The 23,568-nt window shown below is 46.5% G+C and overlaps 1 protein-coding gene across 1 annotated transcript in view; it reads right to left on the bottom strand.

The window, feature by feature from the left end:
- Positions 1 to 21,824, bottom strand: part of LOC119383790 (nuclear receptor coactivator 1-like) — a 111,985-nt gene extending 90,161 nt beyond the window's left edge. Inside the window, 2 exon segments of the mRNA XM_037652092.2 lie at positions 12,311 to 12,418; positions 21,710 to 21,824. Coding sequence (XP_037508020.1) covers positions 12,311 to 12,378 — 68 coding nt within the window. The 5' untranslated portion in view covers positions 12,379 to 12,418; positions 21,710 to 21,824.
- Positions 21,825 to 23,568: the final 1,744 nt, after the last annotated feature.

Raw genomic sequence — 23,568 nt, forward strand, 5'->3', positions numbered from 1 at the left:
CCGACAAGCGCGCTGGAAGCTAAGCAGGGAGGGATGTCACAAGGGAAAGAAGTTATGTCCCACTCGCACACCATGACCTTGAGCACTTTTTCTCTTTTTTTTTTCTTCGAACGAGCAACTTACTTTCAGTGTGATCGCGAGCGCACGCGCGTGGCGGCCTCTAACTATGCAGCTCACGATGCTCAAATCAGCCAATGGCCGTGAATATATGGCGTGGTCATCTGGGTATATGGCATCATTTGGAGAAAACTAGAACAATTTCTTGTTGACTGATAATTAAATGCAAATTCCAGACCGCATGCTGCACTATAATGATTGGCTCGCGTGTCCTCAGGAGCCCTGACTGCCGATCGGCAGCGTTTTCTGACTACGCTGAAAAAAGTGTTGCAGGGCCCCTTTAAGTAATGTCCCCTAAGGAGCATCTCAGCACAAAAATTTTCAGAAACGGTTTGTTGTCAGAGTGGACAAGAGAATTTCAATAGTCAGAGGAAAGTTTGCGAGCAGGCAAACTTTCCTGCCAACATGAACGGCCTCTCCCACTGCCTGAATACACCATTCACGCGCGATGTTCCTGCCTCGCTGCCTCCTATACCCGAGCCGAGGAATAAGAGTTGCGTCAAAGTTGTGAGACCCGCCTACTTTTCTTTCTTCGCTTGCCTTGGACCAGTGCAGCGCAACTTAGACGAAGACAGGAGACACAGAAGACAGGAGTGCCGTCTTAGACAAAATGTGTCTATGGCGCGCCGCATTTGTCAGAGTATCCCCAACTCGCCCAAGTCAAGGTTTCATTGAAACAAATCCCTTCCCTTCCATTTTTTTTTTTCCCTACATGACAATTCCAGAGAGAGTGCAAGCTCTTCGTTTGATGATTTACCGAATTCGAGTGATGTAACTGGTGAAGTTGCAGGCAGCGCGAGATCAAAGAGTTATTTGTGCACGTGACTGGCAGTGGCTGGAAAATGAGACTCCTTCAAGATGAAGAGTGCACTTCCGTTAGAAATTTTGATTGTTTTCACAGTACCTGATAGTTGGCATGTAACTGTGTCGTGTGATCTACGAAGCGTGCTTGACCGTTTGCAATGTCCAAACGTGGTGAGGGGCCCCTTTATAGACGGGTATTCACGCATAGGATCTTCGAAGATGTATTAACATTAGCATGCACTTCAGCTACGTAAAGGAATGGAAATTAGAAGCTAACGCATGTTGGAAAACACTTTTTTTAAGCATGTCTCAAAATGTCGGGTGAGACTTCACTGGCTTATTCATAACATAATAATGTAAGGAAGCTATGTAACTATACCTAGGTGTAACAACATCATTGACTAAAAATAACTGCTGCCCACATTTTTTCTGGCTACAATTGCCAAACAGAATGATCCTACTGCTCACACACTCGGCCAACAGTTGACTGTTGTCATCCAACAGCTGGCCGATCCCGCGATTTGAAACAAAGTTTGAAAGCCGAACAGAGAGAAAATGAGATTCCACCCCTGGTCACCGCTACAGCCAGATAAATCTGGCTCTACACTATCAGCCATAAAGGGCTCCTGCACACAAGCTGCCCAAATACAAGCTCCTGCCATTCACCCTGCCTATGATGCCAATTAGATGGGCAGAATGTCACTCAAGCTTCACATATCGGCCTTTCTGCAATATACAGTCGATCCCGGATATATAGAATTATTAGCTATATCGAACAATTGAGAAATTCCCTTGAATTTCCCATGTAAAAGTATGGGGCTGGGGCGCACGTAATCGAACTCCTGTACAGCGAAACATCCCCTATATCGAACCCTGTGCCGCGCTGAAGCCCACAAAGTGCATTTTTCCGAACAAATATTGATCATTTTTGGCCGCGTTCTAACAAGTTCCGATCCCTTGTTGCGCGCAGGTAATGAAAAGGCAGTGTTATTCCATTGCGTTGATTAGTTCGTTGCGCAGTGCTTGTCAGTGCACTAGTATATTTGATGTGTGATCCACAGGTTTTAACATGCGGGCATAGTGTTTTTCAAAAAGGCTGATTGCCAAGGACACCAAAATGAGAATGCGAAGTGATTCGGCAGACTCGTTGTAATGTTTGCATTCCCTTCCTTGTTTGTTCGCACACTATGGGATGCGGGCCCGCAAGGCATGGCCTTCGAGATGCGCAACCTCGTGACGTATTTTTGGTGTTTTCGGTTTTAAAACACACATCTCTGAGGCCATGCTTTTTTTCGTGATTCTCGCCAAAGCAGCAGCTGCCTTCTACAAAGCCACAAGTGTCATCGCTATCACCAACATGTTGACTTGTGTATTTCTCACTTCGTTCTTGATAAAGCGTCATTCGGGAGTCTAACTAAACAGTGTCCCGCTTGTAGCGATAAAAATGATGACCGGTGCTTGGAGCGACGTCAAGTAAAGCACAGTAGTGAACAGTTTCCTTGCGGGCCTTGATAGCAGGTGTTGACTTTGGGTGCATCATGACCACTGACTACGGTGTATGGTGCGTCAGTGAATTTTGCGACTTATTACGCTTCCAAGCGCCATATCGGACAAGAGCACAGCGAGCGACTTCATCGGTGCAGATAACGACGTAGCTGTTTCTGACTACATCGATGCAGAGATCATAGCTGATGTTGCCGGTGCTGCGGATATCGACCCACGTGGTTTGAAGATGCTGCTTCCACCGCTAAACCCTTTACCGCGCCACAGAGCTTGCACTGGCGTTCAGCGTCGATCACCGCTGTTGTGGCCGAAGGTGCGAATTTGCTTATTTTGAAAGCTTCAATGATACTGACGATGACTTGATGAATTCATGGCATGCAAGAAGCAAGCAAGACAAGTTTGCAGACTATTTTCATGGGAAATAAAGTGCGGTAACTTGCAAAAGAAGTAGTTGTCGCCTTGTTCTTTAGCATATGTGAGCGAATCATCATGCCCATGCTTTTTAAGATTTCCAAAAACTGTGTCAAGGCCTGCAGTACTTTAATTTAAGCCTTAAATACGCATATCTTGTATTTCGAATTCTCGATATATTTCGCGGCCCCCTTCGAGTTCAATATATCCGGGATTGACTGTATGGTCCTGTTTCTCAGCAGCTGCAGTGATCAAAAGCTCTCACTGGGTAACATCCCCACGTTTTAGTGGCTTTGGAGAGAACCAAAAGTGGCTGTCTACAACAGACTAATACCCCTGTCACACTGGAGGTGTTAATGTCATTAGGTTCGAATGTCATTCGGTGCAATGAATGCCATTCGATCCGTGATGGTGCTACACAGGAAAAAGTAATGTCATTCGTTCATGATACCTATGTCGATAATTCAGACAAAAAATGGCCGGAAAAGTTGAGGAAGGTCATGTGGAGTTGTAGAAAAGTGAAGTTATTTATTTTAAAAGACATGTGGGAAGTCGCTTCACAAAAATAAACGGTTAAAATTTTGTATCGCATAATATCTGGCCACAATAAGCCAAGACGACGCTTAGCAAGTAGCAACATGAACACAAGCAGCATGGCTGACATGGCAGTGCCGCTGAACGACGACGCTAAGCTGCAGCAAATAAAGCATTTAGTTGCTTTGTACTTCGCGTTGTGAGAAAAGCGCATAAGACAGTCGAAGAGACTCATTGATCTTCAGATAGAAGAAGAATGAAGACGCAGCCTGTTGGGTATGAATGTGAAACAAGGCGGAGTGCGTTCACCTAACGCATGCGTGGCGTGACGGAAAAAAAAAATGTGCCGCGTCTATTGAAGCTTTCCCCAACGCGAAGTGGCAGTTTGCGGTGCGACAGCACACACTCAGAAACCCAGAGCGTTCCACGTTTATTCGCTTTCAAAACGCAGTCTCACATGCGTCCATGCGGGAAAGCAGTTTGCAAAGGAACTCCGCAAAATTGTCTTCCCATAGCCTTATGAGAGCAAACGCCTCCGCCTGGATCCAGTGCGCTCGTGGAGCTGATGCCATCGCTGCAGATACACGTGCACACAGGCGTCTGTGTTTACACTACGACCGACAGCGCCGGCGGCCAGATGCCACTGAGTGGGAGAGTAAAAAGATTTTGCAGCGGCCTTGCATACACCTGTTCTCGTTAAAATAAGAGATGCCTAAAAAAAAGCAACATTAATAGAGAGTTTGTATGAATACGTGTCAAATTGGGAATGCTGAATGCCACACATTTTAAGTAGTCTCTGGGGTAGAGAGTATACATTCGGTTCGGCTGCGACGGCGAATGAGTTTTTCGAACTCATTCGATTTCTTAATGCATTCGATTCTAATGACATTAAATATCACTGTGTAGCAGCCGCACAATGTCATTAGATGTGAATGTCATTCCATTCGAATGACATTAAAACGTCCAGTGTGACAGGGGTATAAGCTCGTAAACAAAGTACACTAACACCCGACGTACACATGAAGTACACCCTAAGGACATCACTGATCCATGCGCTACACTACACAAATGGAGAAAGCCTTCAAGCAGAGGCAAGTGTTCACATGCATTGACAAATCTGTGAATCAACGTTGCCAACGACAGCAAACTGTCACCGCTATCCAGTGTATGCTTAGCATGTTGTACTGCAGATGGTCTGCATCGAAAGTACGAGAAGGCTTGGCCAAAGGCTGCCGACAGGTACTCGAAACGACTACTCGCCAGAGCGTAAAACATGCCGACGACCATTACGAAACACAACATGATTACAAGGCTTTGTTGAACCGAGAGGGCAAGCACGAGTGAAAAAGACTATATACGCAAAACTCACGCAAATAACACAAGGCGAGCTTAAAATTTACCTGGCCTTTTAAAACTACATGCGTGGTCAAACTGCAGTGCAGAAAATTAGCTCGAGAACTGGCATGTCATGCAGCGACAACCTCACACATGTGAGCAGGCAACAAAAAGTCTACAGGAGTACACTGCGTGGCGTTGGCTGCGCTAGAAACTATACTTGACCACAAAGCTGCTACACCCCACAACTGCTCCTTGGACGATCTCAACAGAGCTCTCTCTGCTATTCTGGCATTAAAGCGTTTCTCTGAGACCTGCAGAATGGATTGGTTCTGGTGATGCTGACACGGACTACGTTTGCACCAGTTCACCTCGGTGTCGCCATGACCGCTCGGCTTCACTTGCCATTCAACAGTTTTGCAAAAAAGTAAAACGTGTACGGCGTGGGACAAGGTATACCTGCTACACTGCGGTGCATTGCCTCGAAGCATGCACTTGTAACGTGCAAAAGGCGCCGTAGCCTTGGCAAACACCACCAAGCAAGAATTATTCTGGAAGGTGAAACAGTGCTCGCTCGGCGTTCCGGTACAGCAGTGACGCCAACGTGCGACCTGTCACGAGAATATGCTTGTGGATATGGCAAAGCCCGCACGGAACCCTCTCGACAGAGGCTCACCAGTTCAAGGTCTATCGGTTGCACTTTATCGGTAGATGTTACCTGCCTCAACATTGATTACTCCAGGTTTCAAGAGCAGCACAGGATGCATAATTAGGGCAACATATGCAACTTTGGCAACTCTGTTTTTACATTAAGAAACAAAATCTCAGAAAGTATTGGATATATAGAATGATATTGTAATTTTCGTGCATCACAACCATAGAGCAGCACATAAACATGTGAACATGCCACGCACACCATCGGTCACACCACCCAAGTGTGCTGTTGCGGCCCAACCGATTCCTCTCCAGAAATACTTGCCTCTTCTTGCAACACCATGAACGGTCCGAGTAACACACTTCACGATATTAATGCCATCAGAATAGGGAAACCTGTACCGAGAGCCATAAAACTTACTTACAGAGTACATCTACTGCTTGTATATTGAGGCTACAGTGTGTGATTACAGACGCATGCGTCCATCATTAAAAACAGCCCATTCTGCCCTCATCTTCATGTACCGCGGATAGATTTTAAGCCCTTGGAAATGTTGTAGGACGCTTTAACTGCCACGCATAAGAACAGAGGACATGTTGCCGAAGCCATCAATCTGCCAGGTGGCGTCTAGTTGGTTTTAAAAGGCTATTCATAGATTATGCATTAGCAGTACTTCATTAAAAGTGTTGTAAATAAATATGTAGCGCTAAGTACAGGTACCCCAAAAGTAAAACTGAGCACGCGAGCATCGGCCAAACTGGGAAAACTGCATGCCAGCGCACTTTATCAGAAGATGCGCTGCAGATAGCGAGAGTGTGTCGGCATATCCGGCTGACCCCTCCCGATATTCTGATGCCCACCTTATCGGCAGATCAAGCGAAGCCACGCTGCTAGCATCACTGGTCTTCAGGGGGCGAAAGTTGTGGCATTCTTGACGATTCAGAAAGCGCACGCCTTCGAAGATTTCTGCATGACGTGGGCAAACAAATGCATAAAGCATTGAACGAAAGCGCGCCTGATGAGCAGTGATGGTAGCAGTCGAGCCGGCAATAAGGTGGCTGTCAGAATGTCGGCATGGGTCAGCCGAATATGCCGACACACTCTGGCTATATGCAGCCTATCTGCTGATAGACCGCGCTAGCATGCAGTTTTGCCCAGTCTGGCCGCAGCTCGCGTGCTCCATTTTACTTTTGGGGCACCTGTACTTGCCCAACACAGTGCAAGTTACATTATTCGAGCTCTGAAGTGATGTTTGTTATGTCCCCACGCGCTTACCACTCATGAAAAGATGTGAAGAACAGGTGATCAGCACAGCCTGTCGGATAAGAAAATTCGATAAGAAAATTCGAAACTATTGTCTCAAAGGGACACTTTTTTATGCAAAAAATGAATCTGACCTTTGCATAGGCTCAGAACTTGAAAGTGGCTCTTCAGTTTGTAAACAACTTATTTGTCCATATTTCTCTCGCATATCACTGTCGAGCATTTATAAGTTTGGTAGGACCGGCATAGGGCAAAAATCGGTATGGAAGGTCCTGCATTGCAGGTTAACACTTTGTAGCCAATGGGTTAATATCTCCACCTCAACTATAAATGCAATGGTGAGGATGTGTGCCTCCTCTGGCTTGGTAAAATGTTCTGCTGGGAAGAGCCATATGGTCTGCTGCAAATGGTCTGCTGGAAAGGAGGGCATGGGGCGTGATTTAAAGGCCAATTCACTCAAGTTCTAGCCTAGTTCATATCATATGCACTGTACAGTGGGCATAAGCGAGATATGCGCAGCCTGTCCTCACTTCCGCACATTGCTCACACGAGCTGTATAAGCTACGCAGTGAGTTGTGCCTTTCAGAATTAAACATAACAGTTCTGAATTGCCACATATAACGAGTTACTTGCAGCGGTACCGGACTTCAGAGAGTCTTAATTGTGGAATTTACCCGTAAAGCTTCATTCCAAATGAGAAAAAAAAAACGTTTGCATTTGCTGCATCAAAGGAATTCATTCGCAAGTTAGGTGCAGTGCTGGCAACGTAAGCATTGTACTATAGTGGTTCACGTGAAGTGCTTGCAAAAGATTTTCGAATCTGTGGGTGCACTTGGACGTAGGGTGTGAACAATAAAATGAGCACCTTTGTTCGTTTGTTTTCTCCCATTTGGTATGCTGCCAAAGAGCAGCTGCATACACTTTAAAAAACGAGGGCGTATCTGGGGAGTCTTTTTTGCCACGCAACAATAATCGTCACCCCTGTGACGTGCTTTTTTCACATAATCACCACACTCCCGAGTACTTCTCGGTCCCAAATAGCGTGTACACTCGTGGCGTGACACAGCATTCCTGAGAGGAAAGTAGACAGTGCAGTTTCTGAGAAAGGAAGCATAAGCAAGTCGGGGGATGATCACTGATGCATGGCAGAAAGATGGCCCAAGGATGCCCTTTTTTTTTTCCTTAAAAGACCCCTGACAGCGAAATTGTGTTTGTGACATTTTTACTGTAATCTGTAGCTTTGAGTCTAGTAATCCCGAAACTGAATTGTAAATGCTCCAACGTATCGTATAATTAATGACAGCGTCGCTAATTCTACCGATATTGCGTCACTTTGAAATGCCCGCCAAAAACCGTAAGAAACTAGTGCCTAAGACCAGGTGCACTCAAGCTTTGGTGTCATTGAAAAACCTCAGTTTTCTAATCGGGGCCCCGCGCAGTGAAGAACGGAACGATGCAGGTGCTTTGCTATGTTAAGCCTGTTAAGCGCGTGTCCCCTCAGGCAAAAGAAAAAGCTTTCCTGGCCCAAGCAGCCAGAACAACCTTGAGAGCAGCCCGACAACGGAGCGAGAGGGGTGAGGAACAATAACCCTCGCCGGGTGGCAGTCGTGGTATTGGGTGCGCCCCGCAAATCTTCTGTGACGTCAACAATACTCGCTTTACTCGTTTTTTGTTTTTTTTTAATTTCGAGAGTTTGCCCAACGACATACACAGTTAAATATACAGGTAGAGGCCGGCTTCCGCTATATACATCAACAATGCTCTATGGTGGGGCCCATAGAGCCACAAATCATAATCTGGTGGTCTTGTCGGATGAAGGCCCACTGTTCTCAGGTAGCGCCGCCGTATCTGATTCAGGCCAGGACATGTCCACAACAGGTGCTTGATTGTACCCGCGGACGCTTCGGTGGTACAGAATGGGCAAGTATCCCCAAATGGTCCATGCAGATGTTGTGGCTTTACTCGTGGAATGTCACAAGGGGCCTCGATCTACGTCACACCAGTGGCGATGTCGCGAGGTACTGCCAACTCATATGAGCACTCATGCCGACTTTAAAAGCAAATTGAAATATCTTAAAGCTAACGTCCACCGCTAATAATCGGTCAGAAGTGCCCGTGTATAGTACAGGGCAATCAAACACCACAAACATACTGAGGTTTCAATTTTGGTGTCAGGGGTCCTTTAAGAGTGTAGGAGGCGCTATCACGGGAAAGTTTTGCACTGTCAAAGCACAACAAGCTAATGCACACAAGTTTGCCGAAATTTCAGGGGGAAATGCCTTGTTTTATATTTCACCGATTCTACTGCTCACTGCTGATCTGTCCCTTCGAGGCAACTTTGACCGAGGCCCACCTCAAAAGGTGCTCGCCAAGCTCTAGCGAAGGATCCCGGGCGTGACCTTTGATTCTCGGTGTCAGCGGGAGCCGTACCCCAGTGCTGCCTCCCCTCTCCAAACGGCTCACGACGACCTGAAGCAAAGGTTACCATAAGCTCGCCACGGGAAACAAAGTGGAAGCTGGGCGATTCAGACGCAGTGGGCGAGGCATCGCTACTGGTGCACACATGCAGTAGGGGAAACGGATGCATCGATGGGAGGATTGGGGAATGTGAAAACACTCGTACGAAGCCGCTTTTCAAATATTCCTTTGGGAATTACGTCCCTTGAAAGGCACTGCACTTATCTCCATGTGGTCTTTAGGTCACACAAAGCAGCGTTTAGGGGACCCTATGAAGATGCTGCACTGCACCTAGCTTTCTTTTTTGAATACGTGTTTTGGATGACCCTTCGAAGAAGGTACAGCGCAACGTTCGGATGACCCTGTGAAGGCACCACACTTAACTTCTTTTTTTTTCCTCAAAAAGATGTCTCGAAGACTCTACAAACACGCTACACAGCACACCTACAAGTGAAAAACAGTTTATGCAACAGGAAAAAGTTGTATCATAAAGATAGTTCAGTTTAAAATCACATCCAGCAGTCATTAACAATTCAGCACTGGAGAAGGAACACACATTTCCCGTACCATATCACTGCAAAACTGTTGCTACGCCGAGAGAGCCCTGCAACGTCATTCGGTACGTGCTGTGACATCCGCATGGTCCTGCGTGCCTAACGTTGTTCATTCAAAATGGCCAAACCTGGTTGGGGATCTTTTAAGCTGAATGTCCAGTAAGAAACGAGATTTCCAAGTTTCCTTCCTGTTCATCTTCGCGGGAGTCTACTGTAACGGAAGAATTTGGGGACGTCCTTCAAGGCCTAGACACACACGACTGCTGACACGCGAGTATGAAGGAGCACCGTGGCAAAGCACTTTGAAAGTTTTAAGACAAGCAGTCCATGCTCAAAGATTTGATCACTCTTTAAAAAAAAAAAAAAGCCGACAAGTCAAACCTTAAAGCTGGCAATGTAGCCAAAGAAACGAACGGCATTACATGTGAACACAACACAATGTGCACACACACTTTCCAATTAATCACGAGTCAATTTTTTAAAAAAAGAGGCGAACACCCTCACAGAAAACATGTAGGATGTTTTCTGAGCTTCGTACTCAGGGCAAGGTACTCAACATACGAGCGCAATGTCCTGAAGTAATGGAGTGACCAACCTCACGCTAAATCGCCAGTGAAACCTACAGTGCAAACATACTGAAGCCGGCAGTCAGCAAATTTGCATCACAGCCATAAACAATTTCTCAGCAGCTAGGACTAACCAGTGCCATTTCTGAAATGCAGTTGCATTTGGCATCGGAACAATGAGGCCTGCAACTTTGTTTGCAGCCACTGTGTTTACAACACAGTGCATGCCATCATATTGGAAAAATTTTGCAGTGCACCATGTGCCCTCCAAGATTTCGTTCTCACAGATTCTAAAGGTAAGGAAGCGCCGGGGGTGAGGTCTGAATAAGAGCACGAGTCCACACTTAAATCAATCCCGTTCCAGATAACTGACACAGCCGGATCCCAGATGTCCAGTTTCATTTCGAAGGATTGACAAGGAAAAATGTAGGTTTATGTCATTATATCCGTATTCTTTACATCAAGATTAGACTCAATCACTGCATCGAAACGTGACGGTGACAAGAAACGCCAACCAGACTGGAATGCACTCCCTCAAGACCGAGTCAGTGGAATATAGCATAAACAGAACACTGACAACAGCGAGAAGGTAACACCCGATTATGAACACTGTGGCGTCAATTCCGCCACCACAGTCGGCCTTTCTCTCCGTGCCACTTTCAACAGTGCAGACAGTGGGACCGGAACAACAACGGCGACGAGCTTAGCCTACATTTTCTCAAAATGAGTGAATATGCGTCAACTTCAGCGAACAATAGAGCCGTCCAGCTGCAGTACAAGCTGCGAAGAAAACCCATAGGGATATCTCAAGCCTCTATAATTATGTGGCCTACATAAAAAAAAAAAGGAAAAATATTTGAAATCCGTCCGATAAACTGAATAAGTATGCCCAATTTCCTAGAGGTTTGTCGAAAAATAAAAGACAATTCACTTTCAAAAACCAGGCAGCCGCCTTGAAGCCTACTAAGGTAGAAGGCAGCAATGACAAATCTGCAACAAAGCTTGCAATGGCTTCTAATTATGCTGACCAATACGTACAACAAGCCATTCATGCTGCTGACAGGAATTCCATACCCTGTGAAACGCCTCCTCCCAGTACAGCCAATGCGTACAGAATGACTGGTGTTTACAGCTGTGTACATTTTTATCCTAAAATTGCAGGTGTAAATGATAAAGCTGATTCCTAGCGACTAGTTCCAGCATACACACTTCTTTTTACAGCAGTTGTCACACAGCAACAATCCTGAACCACTTATGAAGGCAAATTTGCGCCGACACAAAGGAAAAAAAAAGGAATGCCATGCATGTGCAGGAAATCGTTTCCTGAGAGAGTGTATCCGCAAGATGCTAAGCAAACAAGGCAAAAAGGAAGTGCTGACCAGTAGCTAAGGATACTGATGTACAGAAAATCTAAACCAAGAACAAGCTGCCTGAAGATTAATACATACACTACTCTATTTCACATTTGGCAAGCAATGTTGCAAAAGTTGCGTGCAGTCCAGTCGCAGATCTGTCGTGCCACATGTATAGTAGTGCAGTTGCTTCCTTCTCTGCAAAGCTTTCTACAGGGCAACGATGTTGCGATTCTGTGAACAGTAGGTTACATCGAATGATGCGTTTCTTCCGATATGCTACATGCTAGACCACGAGCGCAATACAGCATGGCCCTTGATCCCAGAAATGTGTCACTTCAGTACTTAGTAAATAGCCCCAGATCTGCCAATGCCTTCCCGATTTGTGTAATTAACAATTACATCATACTTTAAGACCTCAAAACTACAATGCAGTGTTATGTTGTCAAGCCACGTGATGCATACACACATGGCCTCCATATGAAGCACTGTTTCCTAGCCGTGAGTGGGAGCACAGCACTTGAAAACAGTCGCACCTGTCGGGTGTGTTTAGATTGTGAACTCTGAAGCCTTCAAAGCCTTGCCCGATCTTATGAAATGGATTGTACAAATATTGATGAATGAAGATCCTCCGTAAACATAAAAGAAAAAAAAAAAGGCACGAGTTGTTTTAAGACAAGTAAGCAAGTATGCTGAATAATTAATAGTGAGCGAGTGAGAAGGAGGGAAAGGAAAACTAGAAGAGAACACGGAACTCACAGCTGCGACTGGGGTTTGTTTTCCGGCTTCCTCCGCTTCTTGAGAACTACATTGGTGACCACGCTCATCTCAGACCAACCCTCCAAAGATGGGTCACATTTGGGAAGCCTGTAGAAGGAGAGAATGAGAGGAAGACTGTGAGACTACAGTGACATAAGCACAAACGAAAAAAGCCAGTCATACAAAAACAAACAATGAACCTAAGGAGAAAAAAAAAAACATGCGGATTCAATGCGGTTTAAAAGGACCACATCCACATCACTATGGTCGTGTGATGTGCTGGATAATACCTGTGCAGCCAGATTTAGTACACAGACGCAATACAGCCAAGAGGAAAGTGGAGGGGAGGATAGCTGCCATCATAGCTCACTTGGTGGTAGAGTCACTGTTCATGTAATGCACGTGACATTCAGGGTGCTGTTGCTTCAACTTTTATTTCCCTATTTCACTTAAAAGGCAAGATTTTTTTTTTTGCCTTTCAGTTCCATAGAGCCATGAGCAACAAAACCCACACCCCTCACTTCCCCTTCACCAAGTTCAATAACATAAATCGTGGCACAAGCCGAAGCCACTAAACAAATTGCAGGACATGAAATGGGATGGTTTGCCTCCAAATTTACTCCGTTTCTACCCTTTCTCGGTCTCCCTATTGAAAAACGCCCTTGCCACCCAGCAAAACTGCCAAACACCCTACAAAACACAGAGAATGCTTGGTTCAAAGTAAAATTACGCATTTAATGCTGACCAGTCGTGTGTACAGAGACGTTTGTGGACACAAAATGGCTTGACAGAGCAATTCAACAATCCAGGAAAGGTCTTTCGAAGTGCGCACTAGCATTCTCATGAAAGAAAAAGTATAGCACATTACACAGTGCAAGTGCAAAGCATTAATTGACGTACTGCTGAGCTCGCTCATATTGGCTCGCACTAAAAGTGAACAGTCACTAAGTAATTGCAAGGCAGCTATCAACCAATGCTAACTTATGAGGCTCTCATCACTGCATAAATTTCGGTTTCACAAGCTATGGCAAAGTAGCCTTACAGCTACACAAAGAACTAGACGGATACATAAGCACAAAGCATCAGATGCAGAAGAGCTTGTCTAAACGAGGCAAGTGCCATCCAGGAGCTTTGAAGAAAACTTAACGTCAGTAGCCACTGCCTGTCAAGGGTTCCAAGAAATTTACAGAATTTCGGGTGTGGAAGCAGGCTTGAGCCTTTCAGAGCAGCTCAGGGAGCAGGAATAATGCCGTAGTGGATCAGCTTTGGAGCAATAAAAGGGTAGCTTAGGAGCTTCGGAGCATCAAAAGGAGGGCTTTGGAGTAGAGAAGGTCTGTTTTGGAGCAGATTTCTGGGGTCAAACTTCACTGTTAATTGCAATGCTTTATTCCTGTTAAACACAAAAAACAAATGTTCAAATGACTTTTACTCAACGTTCACTTTCGACAAATTTTTTCTAAATGTTCCTATCGTTAAAACATCACAGCGGATGGAGCAATAACTAAGATAAAACTAGGGATAAGCAATGCTTTGAATTTCAGCTGCTAAGGCCAAAAATAGAAAACAGCCGGACAACCAATTTTCTGTAGCTCTCTCCTGCCCTTTTCCGCGTGCTCGCTTTTTGTCTGGTCCCGTCAAATCGTGCCACCAAGAAGAGAGCAGGGAGTTCCTGTGAGTGCACCAAGTCACGGACGACAGCTGAAAAAAATCTGTCACCACCGCTCCCTGTGCAAAGCGACTGGCAATGGTGATCTTGTCGCCTGACATTTGGCAGAACATGGAGGCAGCACTGCTTCAGAGCAGCTTCGGCGCAACAATGCATTCTGGAGCGGGATGGAGCAGGAAAAGCAAATTGGCGCTGCGTTTCGCAAACGGCGCAGCAGTCCAACCCCCTGGGGCATTTACACAGGGGAAACTGTGGCCCCTCTGCACCTGGCTGCCTTCACAACAAATGCGAAATTGAATGGTGACAAGGGGCTAGGTTTTAAGGCCAATTCCAATAATAAAGCGACAAATCCTGACGTCGAACCAGTCACAGCGTTACGAGATACGTGTGGTACTCACACGAATACTGTTGAAAGCATTTCAAAAGGGCTTATGAGAACAATTTCAGAAACCCTCCTGTCGCAAATTAAATACATGTGTCTCTCTTTACTTGCGCCCTGCAATCATGTGCCAGCCCTACACAAACTCAATCAAAGGTTATATTGAAGAAGTGGGAAGGCAACGAGCTTTTTTTAATCTCGCACTACAAAACAGGCCGACTGAACCGTGCACGTGTTATCCTCTTTCGTTCATGCTGCCTTTGTATTATGCAGACAACGATTTGAAAAGTGAAGCGTGTGGCTTGTCATATGAATATTAGTTGCACGTCTTATGACCAAGTTGCATGCATACGCGAGACCTTGACATTTGGAGCGAGAAATCTGGTCAAGACAGCTACAGCTAGTTTTCCGACAGTTGAATGTCCGCGATAAAGCTCAAGGCGTTCCTAAAGTCAAGACCACCACCAGAGATCTGCCTCTGACATGCATTGTATGGAAATCAAGTGGAAAGGAGTTATATTCTGGACAACCTTTATTTGCAGGTCCATTCTCACAATACCTTTCGGCTGAATGTAGTAAAAAAAAAGACGCACCTAAAAATCGTTGTTCAAAGCAACACTGCATAAAACTTCACTTTGTAGACTCGAAGTAACATTTAAAACTGCTTAAATGGAGAGAGTGAATCAAAATGTTAGCAGTTGTTGCAGATCCAATGACATCCACATCTCTACTTTTTAAAAAGACGGCTCTGAATAGCCATTGACTGAGTCACGAGGTCTGCAAAGGCTCAACGTGCAAGCCCACCACTGCACTGGGTACACAATGCTTGCTTTCCTCCAAGACAAGAAAAAAAAAACGATTACAATAACAAAGGTCAAGGAGCCTCGACAGCTTATACAATTGCCGATTTCACAGCAGCCAGTAGTGTCCGACCTATACTCCTCCGAGAGCCTTTTATTGGTTTTATGACAGATCACTTGCAGCTGCTTAAAGCTCACGCATTCCTTCTTGCCCAAACACGGGAAAGTGTGCAACATTCTGAAACATTTGCCATTTGTTGCTGTGACGGTTGCACAGCGATCTGTAGTGCACTGAGGTGTCGTTCCTCCAGCAGCAGATGGCACGAAGCAAAAAAAAAAAGAAAAAGGAAGGAATGGCCTGGCATTTTGCGACGAACGCGACACACAGCGATGACGCACAGCACACCTCAACGGCGAAGACAAAGAAAAGGCCCGCCAGGCACGGCTTCTGAACATCTGCCGAATGCGAACATTTCTCAGAAGGGCACTCCGAGACGCCTGTAAGGCAGCCGTCCACCTTCCCTCCCTCGCGAGTGCACTCTTTGCCTATGCACGTTATATTCAAAGTAATACAGAAAGGAACCTGCGTGATTCATCACTCAGTGAAGGAAAAATGGTACCTTTCTTCTCCAAGCACCCTCCAACCAAGTACTGTCCGCAGTTGCTTAGCAGTTAATGTCCGTTATAAACCCACCCTTGACTGTGCTTATAAAAGCTTCCCCCTCCCCCTTCCCCAGCCACTCTCACATCAAAAATAGTGTACAAACAAGAAAAAAAGAGAAAGGGAAGAAAGACTGGAAAAGGATAACAGAAACAAATAGACATTGGGAGAATGCGATAGAAAGACACAGACTCAAGAAGAAAAAGAGCAAACATAGCCATAGTATAGACTAGTATAGCAAGGGGTCAGAAAAAACAGGCGAGAAGGTAAAAGCCAAGCCAAGCCAGGACCACCTGTGTGTCCACCAGCTCTACTGTGACACAGGCTTGCGCGACTTAGTGCAAGCTGGGCTAATTTTTATCATTCTTTTGCAGATATAGTTATTTTCTGGAAGTGTAATCATGGAAAGTTAGGGTGGACTAAAATGCTTTTTCATTTTTGTGTCCACCAGTCCACTTGCGCAAACTCAGCACGATTATGGCTTGCTCACTTACTTTAAACCATCTTTGGCTGCAGTCCAAAACTGTGATCTCACGTTATCACTCGCAAAGCCCATTAAACTCTGCAATTTGTCCATACCTGTCTGCAATTTGTCCATACCAATTGTCTTGTTTTTCCTGCCTTTTTTTTTCTAGATGCAATGAATGTTTTTCAGAACACATTCTTTTCACAACACTGTATTGTGTACTGGTCACATTACATTTTAGCAAACTTTCTGCGCCAGACATGCCTGTGTTACTTCTCACTCCGAAATGCTCGACACGAAAATGAGCCATTAATTTGGTTTGCAGAAATTTAAAAACACCAGATGAGAGCACTGCCCTGATTAACTTGTCTGTCACTTCCCCACACCCAGCCATACCACTTCACAACAGCCAGCGTATGTCCGTGTCTTCCAGGATTATTAAAAAAATCAAGGCACGACGGCTTATCTACGTGTTTTCCAGCATGCTACCTTCCAGGCACCGTCCTTTTACACGCTGCAGAGTGCCTACTAATGCTGAGAAAATGTGTTTCAGCATTCTTTTTTTTGTAAGTCGAGCAACTCTCTTGCGGCATTACAAGCCCTACTCTCTAAACTCATTACCCAAGTGCGAGTTATCTTTAGTGCATGGAACCTCACGGCACACAGCATCACACAGCTGTATTGGCATTCCTTAACTGCAGCCACTACAGATGTCAAAGCAGAGGAACAAGCAAGTAATCAAAACAAAAACACACCGAAAGTGTTAAGGCATGCTCTGCCCCCCCCCCACTCCCGTTTTAACCAAAGAGGTGACAGATAAAGGAGGGGAATACTTCACTGCACATACTGATCACGCAGAGTAAAAATGGATACATCTGAAATTAACACACTGGGTTGAGTCCAGTGTGCCTTGTGTGGCAGTTTTAATTTTTTCCATTCTTTACGTCCATCATAGGACTGAGACAAAACATGTCCCACGACTATATTACAAAGCTGCCTTCACAATAATAACAATGACAATATATTTCAATTTTAAGCCGTACGATAAAACATCCGAGGTTGCCAAACGTGAGTCACAACTTTTTGTTTTCATTTTCTGCCATAGGCATCTGAAATGAATTAAAGCAAGCTTTCTCCACTACAAAAAAAATCAAGAAGCCAATGGCATGAAGCAGACTCATTACGCGAGCACAAAATCGAAGACATTTAATTTCGGCGTTTTTACATGTCAAGACCATGATGAAACACGCCATGGCCAATGGGGGGATGCATTAATTTTTACTATTTGACTTCCTTTAATGAGCACATATGTCCCAGTAAACGAGCATTTTCGCATCTGAACCTTGCGATGATGTGGTAACCGTGGTCGAGATTGAATCCGGGAGTTCAACATCAGCAGCATGGCAAGAGCAACTAAGCTGGTTTGTCAAGACCATGAACGATGCTTGAAAAGTAAAAGTAAGCTGCTGTGCAGAAGGAGAAGTTGCCAGTTAAAGGGACACTAAAATCAAGACTAAATCAGTTTAGGAAGATAAATTCTTTCAGAACACTACTGTCATTCATTTAGCCAATAAAAGGTCATTATCGAAGCGGTAACAAAGGTCTAAGTTTCAAGTTTGAACTTCGCGCCAAAATTTTCCGAACATCAGAGTAACTGCAACGTCGCGAACTTCAGTTTTTTTTTTTTTTTGCGTATTTTGATTACCTTGGTTCAATGAAATTTCCTGAAACTTGCTGCGTTACGACTGCGTGTCGCTTAGAACCCAACGTAAGCGATTTTGAGCAACAAACGATTATGCACGCCCCAGCAGACGTCAAAATCTATGAAAGCCCGGCCATCTGGTGCGGGCCCCTCAAGGGTGCATTTTCTTTTTGCGCACTTCCTCACTTATTAAGCATCTTCTCGTGGTTTAAGTGTGGCGCATTGGGTACGGTGAAATTGTAATTTACTAATACGAGAAAAATCGTTTTTCTCTGCAGTGTCCCTTTAAAACATGCGCACCATTCATTTGCCCCATTCGAAGCGTATCAGCTCGTACACATTCAATGCTCAGTAGCACTAAAGTATTTGCAATAGGCCTCATTACTGAAAGCCAACTCTTCTTCTAAGGGAATGCCAATACGCAAAGCAATTTAACTGCCAGCAATAGGCAGACATGCTAATTTGTACCTATTTAAAATCTGAATGCAAGAAACACGCCACCGCAATGTTCCGGGATTTCTTCGAACGTCCGAAAGTTTAGGTAGCTGGTGCGAATTCGCACTAGAAGAAAGTCAGGCGCACTGACATAAATGCATGTACAGGTAAGTGCATGACATGAATGACGACCATGCAACCAAAGGTCACGTACAGATGGAAATAAAGGGAGGCATAAAATTTACGAGCTGATCAACGCGTTAGTACTGTCCACTTACATCTACCCCGAAAGCGCGTTGGCAGGGTCAACTGTTCCTTGTTTTTTTTTTTTTTTTTTTCAACACAAGCCACGAATGTGTGGTTTGAGGCTGGCACATGCATTTCAATACGAATATGTTTTCTAGCTTAGACATAGTCACAAGGTTCTGTAATTGAGCGATACACGTTGACAAAAGGGTGAATGTTGAAATCAGTCGTAAAATACACCTCTGCTCCCAAAAGAGCATGAAGGACCTATTTTCATTAGAGTCAAAATGGTAAATCTTATGAAGGCCAGATGGGCTAGTCCACCTGGCATCGTAATTATGAAACTCAAACACAGCAGCTAACGCAGTATACGGTAATACATTTTAACTCATCTGCCTAACAACAGTTTATTTAATTAGGGGAGTAGCGACGATGTTTTGAGTAGCAGTACCAAATGTCGACATGCTCTAAAAACGTGCTCATCGAAACTGCCCACGTCAACTGTCATTGGTCACGACAGAAATCGTGTTTTACAAGTCGTGCGAAACCGTGGCAAAATTCTTGCCACTAATCGATTGCAATGAGAAACTGCTAATGAGAAAGCTGAGAACAATATCACTACTACACTGTTCACACATTTCAACTTTAGGTGCTTCAATGGAGGGTTTCGAAAAAACCTCAGACGGCACACAAAATGTCGCATACTGCTGTTTTTAATGCCCTTTGTTGGTATCTTCAATAAGCACAAGCTAACAAACATTCCAACCATTTTTTACGAACATATATTTTTCCACTTGAGTGCAATGTACGGGCCGCCAACACACTTCACATTAATCAAAGAATACATTTCTTAGTTTTATGCTAATCAGGTGGTACGGCCTGCTGAATAGTAATAGGTCTTCCCCGCATTTGTGGTCAAACCCGTACGTAGGTGGGTATGCGATTGTCCACCTCAAGAATTTCGACATCCTCGATTCACTTAAGCGAAAGCTCCAAAGTGACAAAAGACTGGATACGTATCGCAGTCTCTGTATGCCCAGATAAATAAAATGTCTTTAAAGGAGTGGAGCAGAGTACGCTGGATGCAGAGTTAACGCCGCTTACGCTTCACAGAAGCCGGGGAAACATTATCGCCCGCGCACTAGCTGGGCTTCGGCTCGATCAGTGACCCATCGGGTCCAAGATCGCGAGCGGTTTCGTGGAAGGCGGTGGAGGAGGAGAACGGGGTAAAGGTGCTACGGAGCAAACTACGAACAAGAGGGTCACACGTCGCGGCGCGTGATTTGATCTCGCGTGTCGTCGAACGGTGAATGCCTCGGGGGCACCCGGTAAAAAGAACGGTCGCCCGAAACCCCATCCCTCGTCGCTGGCTATGCAATGCCTCGAGGGCTAGCAACGCGCCCCCCCACCCCCTTGTGTTTCGCACTCCTGGAAAAAAAAAAAATAAAGACGGCGAGAGAGAGAAAACTAGTGGGAGGACGCGAACCCCGTCGCGTTACGTAATTGCGATTGCGCAACGCTTGACACGGCCCGCGGAAAGGCTGTAGTCCGGGCAAAAAAAAAAGTAAAATGGTTCACCAGATCGATATACGGCCGCCACAAGGGCGCGTACACGAAGACAGTGCGAGAACGGAGAGGGGAGAAAGGGCACAATGGGGAGCACCTCTTATCCACAACCCCCGTATTTTTCAAAGTCCATCACGATGTTTTGCAGTCCAGGCGAATGTCTACACAGGCAAGCCAGAGGCGCAGTGGCACGGGACACACGACGGTTCCCCGTTCGGGCCGGTCCCGTGTCAGCAATATGCCTGAGGCACCGTTAGATCGAACACACGTCCACCCACCCACCCCCCTAACCCGCGACTACTCGGGTGCGCTGCTACTACACGATGTAACAACGGATTTCGCGCGGCGTGAAGACAGACAAAATAAAAAGCGGGCGGCATGCAGATCGCTCAGAAGTAGCGAGCGCCGAGCGCACGCCATTTTTTCCCCGAGAAAGCGAGGAAAAAAAAAAGATCGGCCAAGCTGAGGTTCAAGGTCGCGCAAACGAACGGCCAACAACACGACGCCTTTTCAGCGCGGCCCGCGAGCACGTAACCAACAGCGCTGTCTCCACCCCGAGCGGGAGACGGTTCACGAGTCCTTCCAGGCTCCTTTCGAAGCCGCTGACACACAACGCGACGACGACATCGACAACGATCGCGGCGTCGGCGGAGCCGGCGAGCCGCCTCCGGCGACCGAGTTTATCGCGGCCCCGTCGCCAGCTGCAGCCGCCGGCCCCAAGGTTTCGCACCGAACCACGGGTTGACAAACAGATGGACATGCGGGCAACACCGAACAAGCTGCGAATCGCCTCGGTGCCGCCGAAAAGCACGGGGGAGCACCCCATCGGAGAGCAGATTAGGCCTAGAGGGCCACCCCGCATCACGCATGAACAACCCAATGACATTCGGCCCCGCACAGGCCGCCACACACGCACACACAAACACACCGACAGTCGAAACGAACCCGTGTCAATCGAGTGCGGACAGCGCACAGGCTCGGGCCCGAACCTCCCGATGCACGGAGAGCGGAGAGAAACGTGCGGAGAGTTTCGCAGGGCATCGGCGAGACGAAATAAAACGGGACTCCCCCGATACAATTAGGCTTAAAAAAAAAAAAACACTGGAACGAGACGAGCCCGAAGCAGCGGCCCGCACGGAACTAGGGCGTCGGACGCCCGCGCCGCAAAAACAACGAGACGCGCGTAACAACGCCGCCGAACAACGCACCGGGGCTCGGATCAGCGAACGGCGCGAGCCCCACGCTGCTTGCTGACACTACGGAGGCGAAGAGCCCTCGAACAGGGGCCCGCTCGTCGAGCGTAACCGGAGGGGAACATGGCGCTCGCCTGCCGTGCCGAGTGCCGTACAAGCCGCTCCGACGATCGCCCGGCGCCAGTGTACGCGGCGACAGCTCGAGCAGCAGCCGCAGTCCTTCGCCGAAACTCTAGATGATTGCGATTGCGGGACAGAACGCGAAAAGTTTATAGATTACGGTACCTTGTGGGCGATCTCCACCACCGGGCCTCCAGACCCCGTCCATTTTACGTAGTCACGGGCGACAATCAAGATGGCGGCGCTTCCTGAACGGAGCGCTCGATAAGCAGCGCCGCTTCACAACTGGTGCGCCCTGGCGTGAGTAACCGATGAGCTCAACGCCAAACCGAGGCACCGTCTGAATTTCCGATCATTTCTCGTAGTATGAGCCTCACTGATTTCTTCGTGAGTGTTTCTGAACATGTGGAGGTTCGAGTAACATGAAGATGCTCGTTTATTAACGGTTCGCTGGAATGAGTGGTAAATAAGATACAAAAAACTTGGTTTTGGTTTCGGTTTCGATTGCCACGAGGACATTTTGCTCATCGTGATACTGTACGTGGCACCGCTGTTTTCATTGAACACGCTTTGCCACTTGCCAGTGGTTCGAAATAAAATGGTTGATCTGTACTGAAACATCTGACTACATTATGCACTGCACAACCTGTGGCGTCAGCAGTGATCAGCGGTTTGTTTTGTTTTCTCTTGTTTCGTGCGCGCGCGCGAACAGTGCTCGCTGCTCATTGGCAGGCACGGATTAATTTATACAGAATTTTCTACGCAGACGTCAGTACAACGGAGAAAAAATGACGCATTCGCATTGGTGACAATGAGTCCAGTGACATATCAGGAGCTCGCTCGGCTTCCGACCATGAATCTCTCGTGTATTTATTTCGGCTCCCGATTTGAGTCATAACGATACATCTTCCTCGCTTGCCTCCTTCGCAGACGTGTCGCAAAATCAACTTGTGGTCGGGGAAGATCGATAGCGCGTGACTGCACTTGCGTCCAAAGAAGGTTGCTTGCGTCTGACGAGCAGCGCTCTGCATCGGGATATCCTACATGTGGTTGCCTCATTCCGCACTGCATACTGTTTGTTCACGTTTTTTTTGTTTTCTCGTTCCTACGAAATAGTATTCTACCCATCTGTTATTTTTCTTTCAAAGTGTGCGAAAGCGAGCACTTGTTCGTGTGCGAACAACACGATCGACACGCGACGATGCGATCAAGCAAGACGTTGCTAGGTCAGCGGGTTCGACCTGCTGCGCCACGAGCAACGGGACACGCGACACCGAGCCACGCACGAACAAGCGGTCCAGCGAACGGCGGTAGGGACGACCAAACGCGACCTCCACAGATGAGCAGCGGCGTCGGCAGCAGCTCCAAAAAGCAGAAGTGACGTCAAGCCAAAAAATAAGCAGCACGTGACATCCGGTTCTTTTCTTCTGCTGAAGAGCGTGCGGGCGGAGCGACAGAACGAGGAAAGAGCGGTGACGTCACAATGACGCAATGCCTCGCCCAAATGGGAAGAGCGAGGCGCTGCTGCGGCGGCGCGGGCCAACATGTGGGGCGCGGGCGCGCGCGAGGGAGAATCGGGGTTAAGTGCAAGCCGAGGAGGAAAGTTGTTTCAACCTGAATGTCAGAAGGAAGGAAGCACGGCCGGGCGGCGGTCTGTCGACGCGATTACGTAGACCGACGGACGGTCGCAGGAAGATACAAGCCGCTGCCGCGTTTGTTTGGGCACCGCTTTCTTCCTCAGCAGTGTAACGGGGGAAAAGGAAACGCATGACGTACCCGATATGCGCTTCGAGACTTCTTTGAATCACGACGCAGCTATATATATATATATATATATATATATATATATATATATATATATATATATATATATATTGTGAGCACAATATTCACAACATGCTTCAATACTCACGCAATACTTCAATATATTAAGATTACGTGAGAAAGTAGTGTAACACGAATGGGTTCCGTAACACATTGCACACCTGAAAAAAAGGAGAAAAAGATGGGTCGCATGGCTGCAG

Source organism: Rhipicephalus sanguineus, chromosome 2 (assembly GCF_013339695.2).
Source record: "Rhipicephalus sanguineus isolate Rsan-2018 chromosome 2, BIME_Rsan_1.4, whole genome shotgun sequence".
NCBI lineage: Eukaryota > Metazoa > Arthropoda > Arachnida > Ixodida > Ixodidae > Rhipicephalus > Rhipicephalus sanguineus.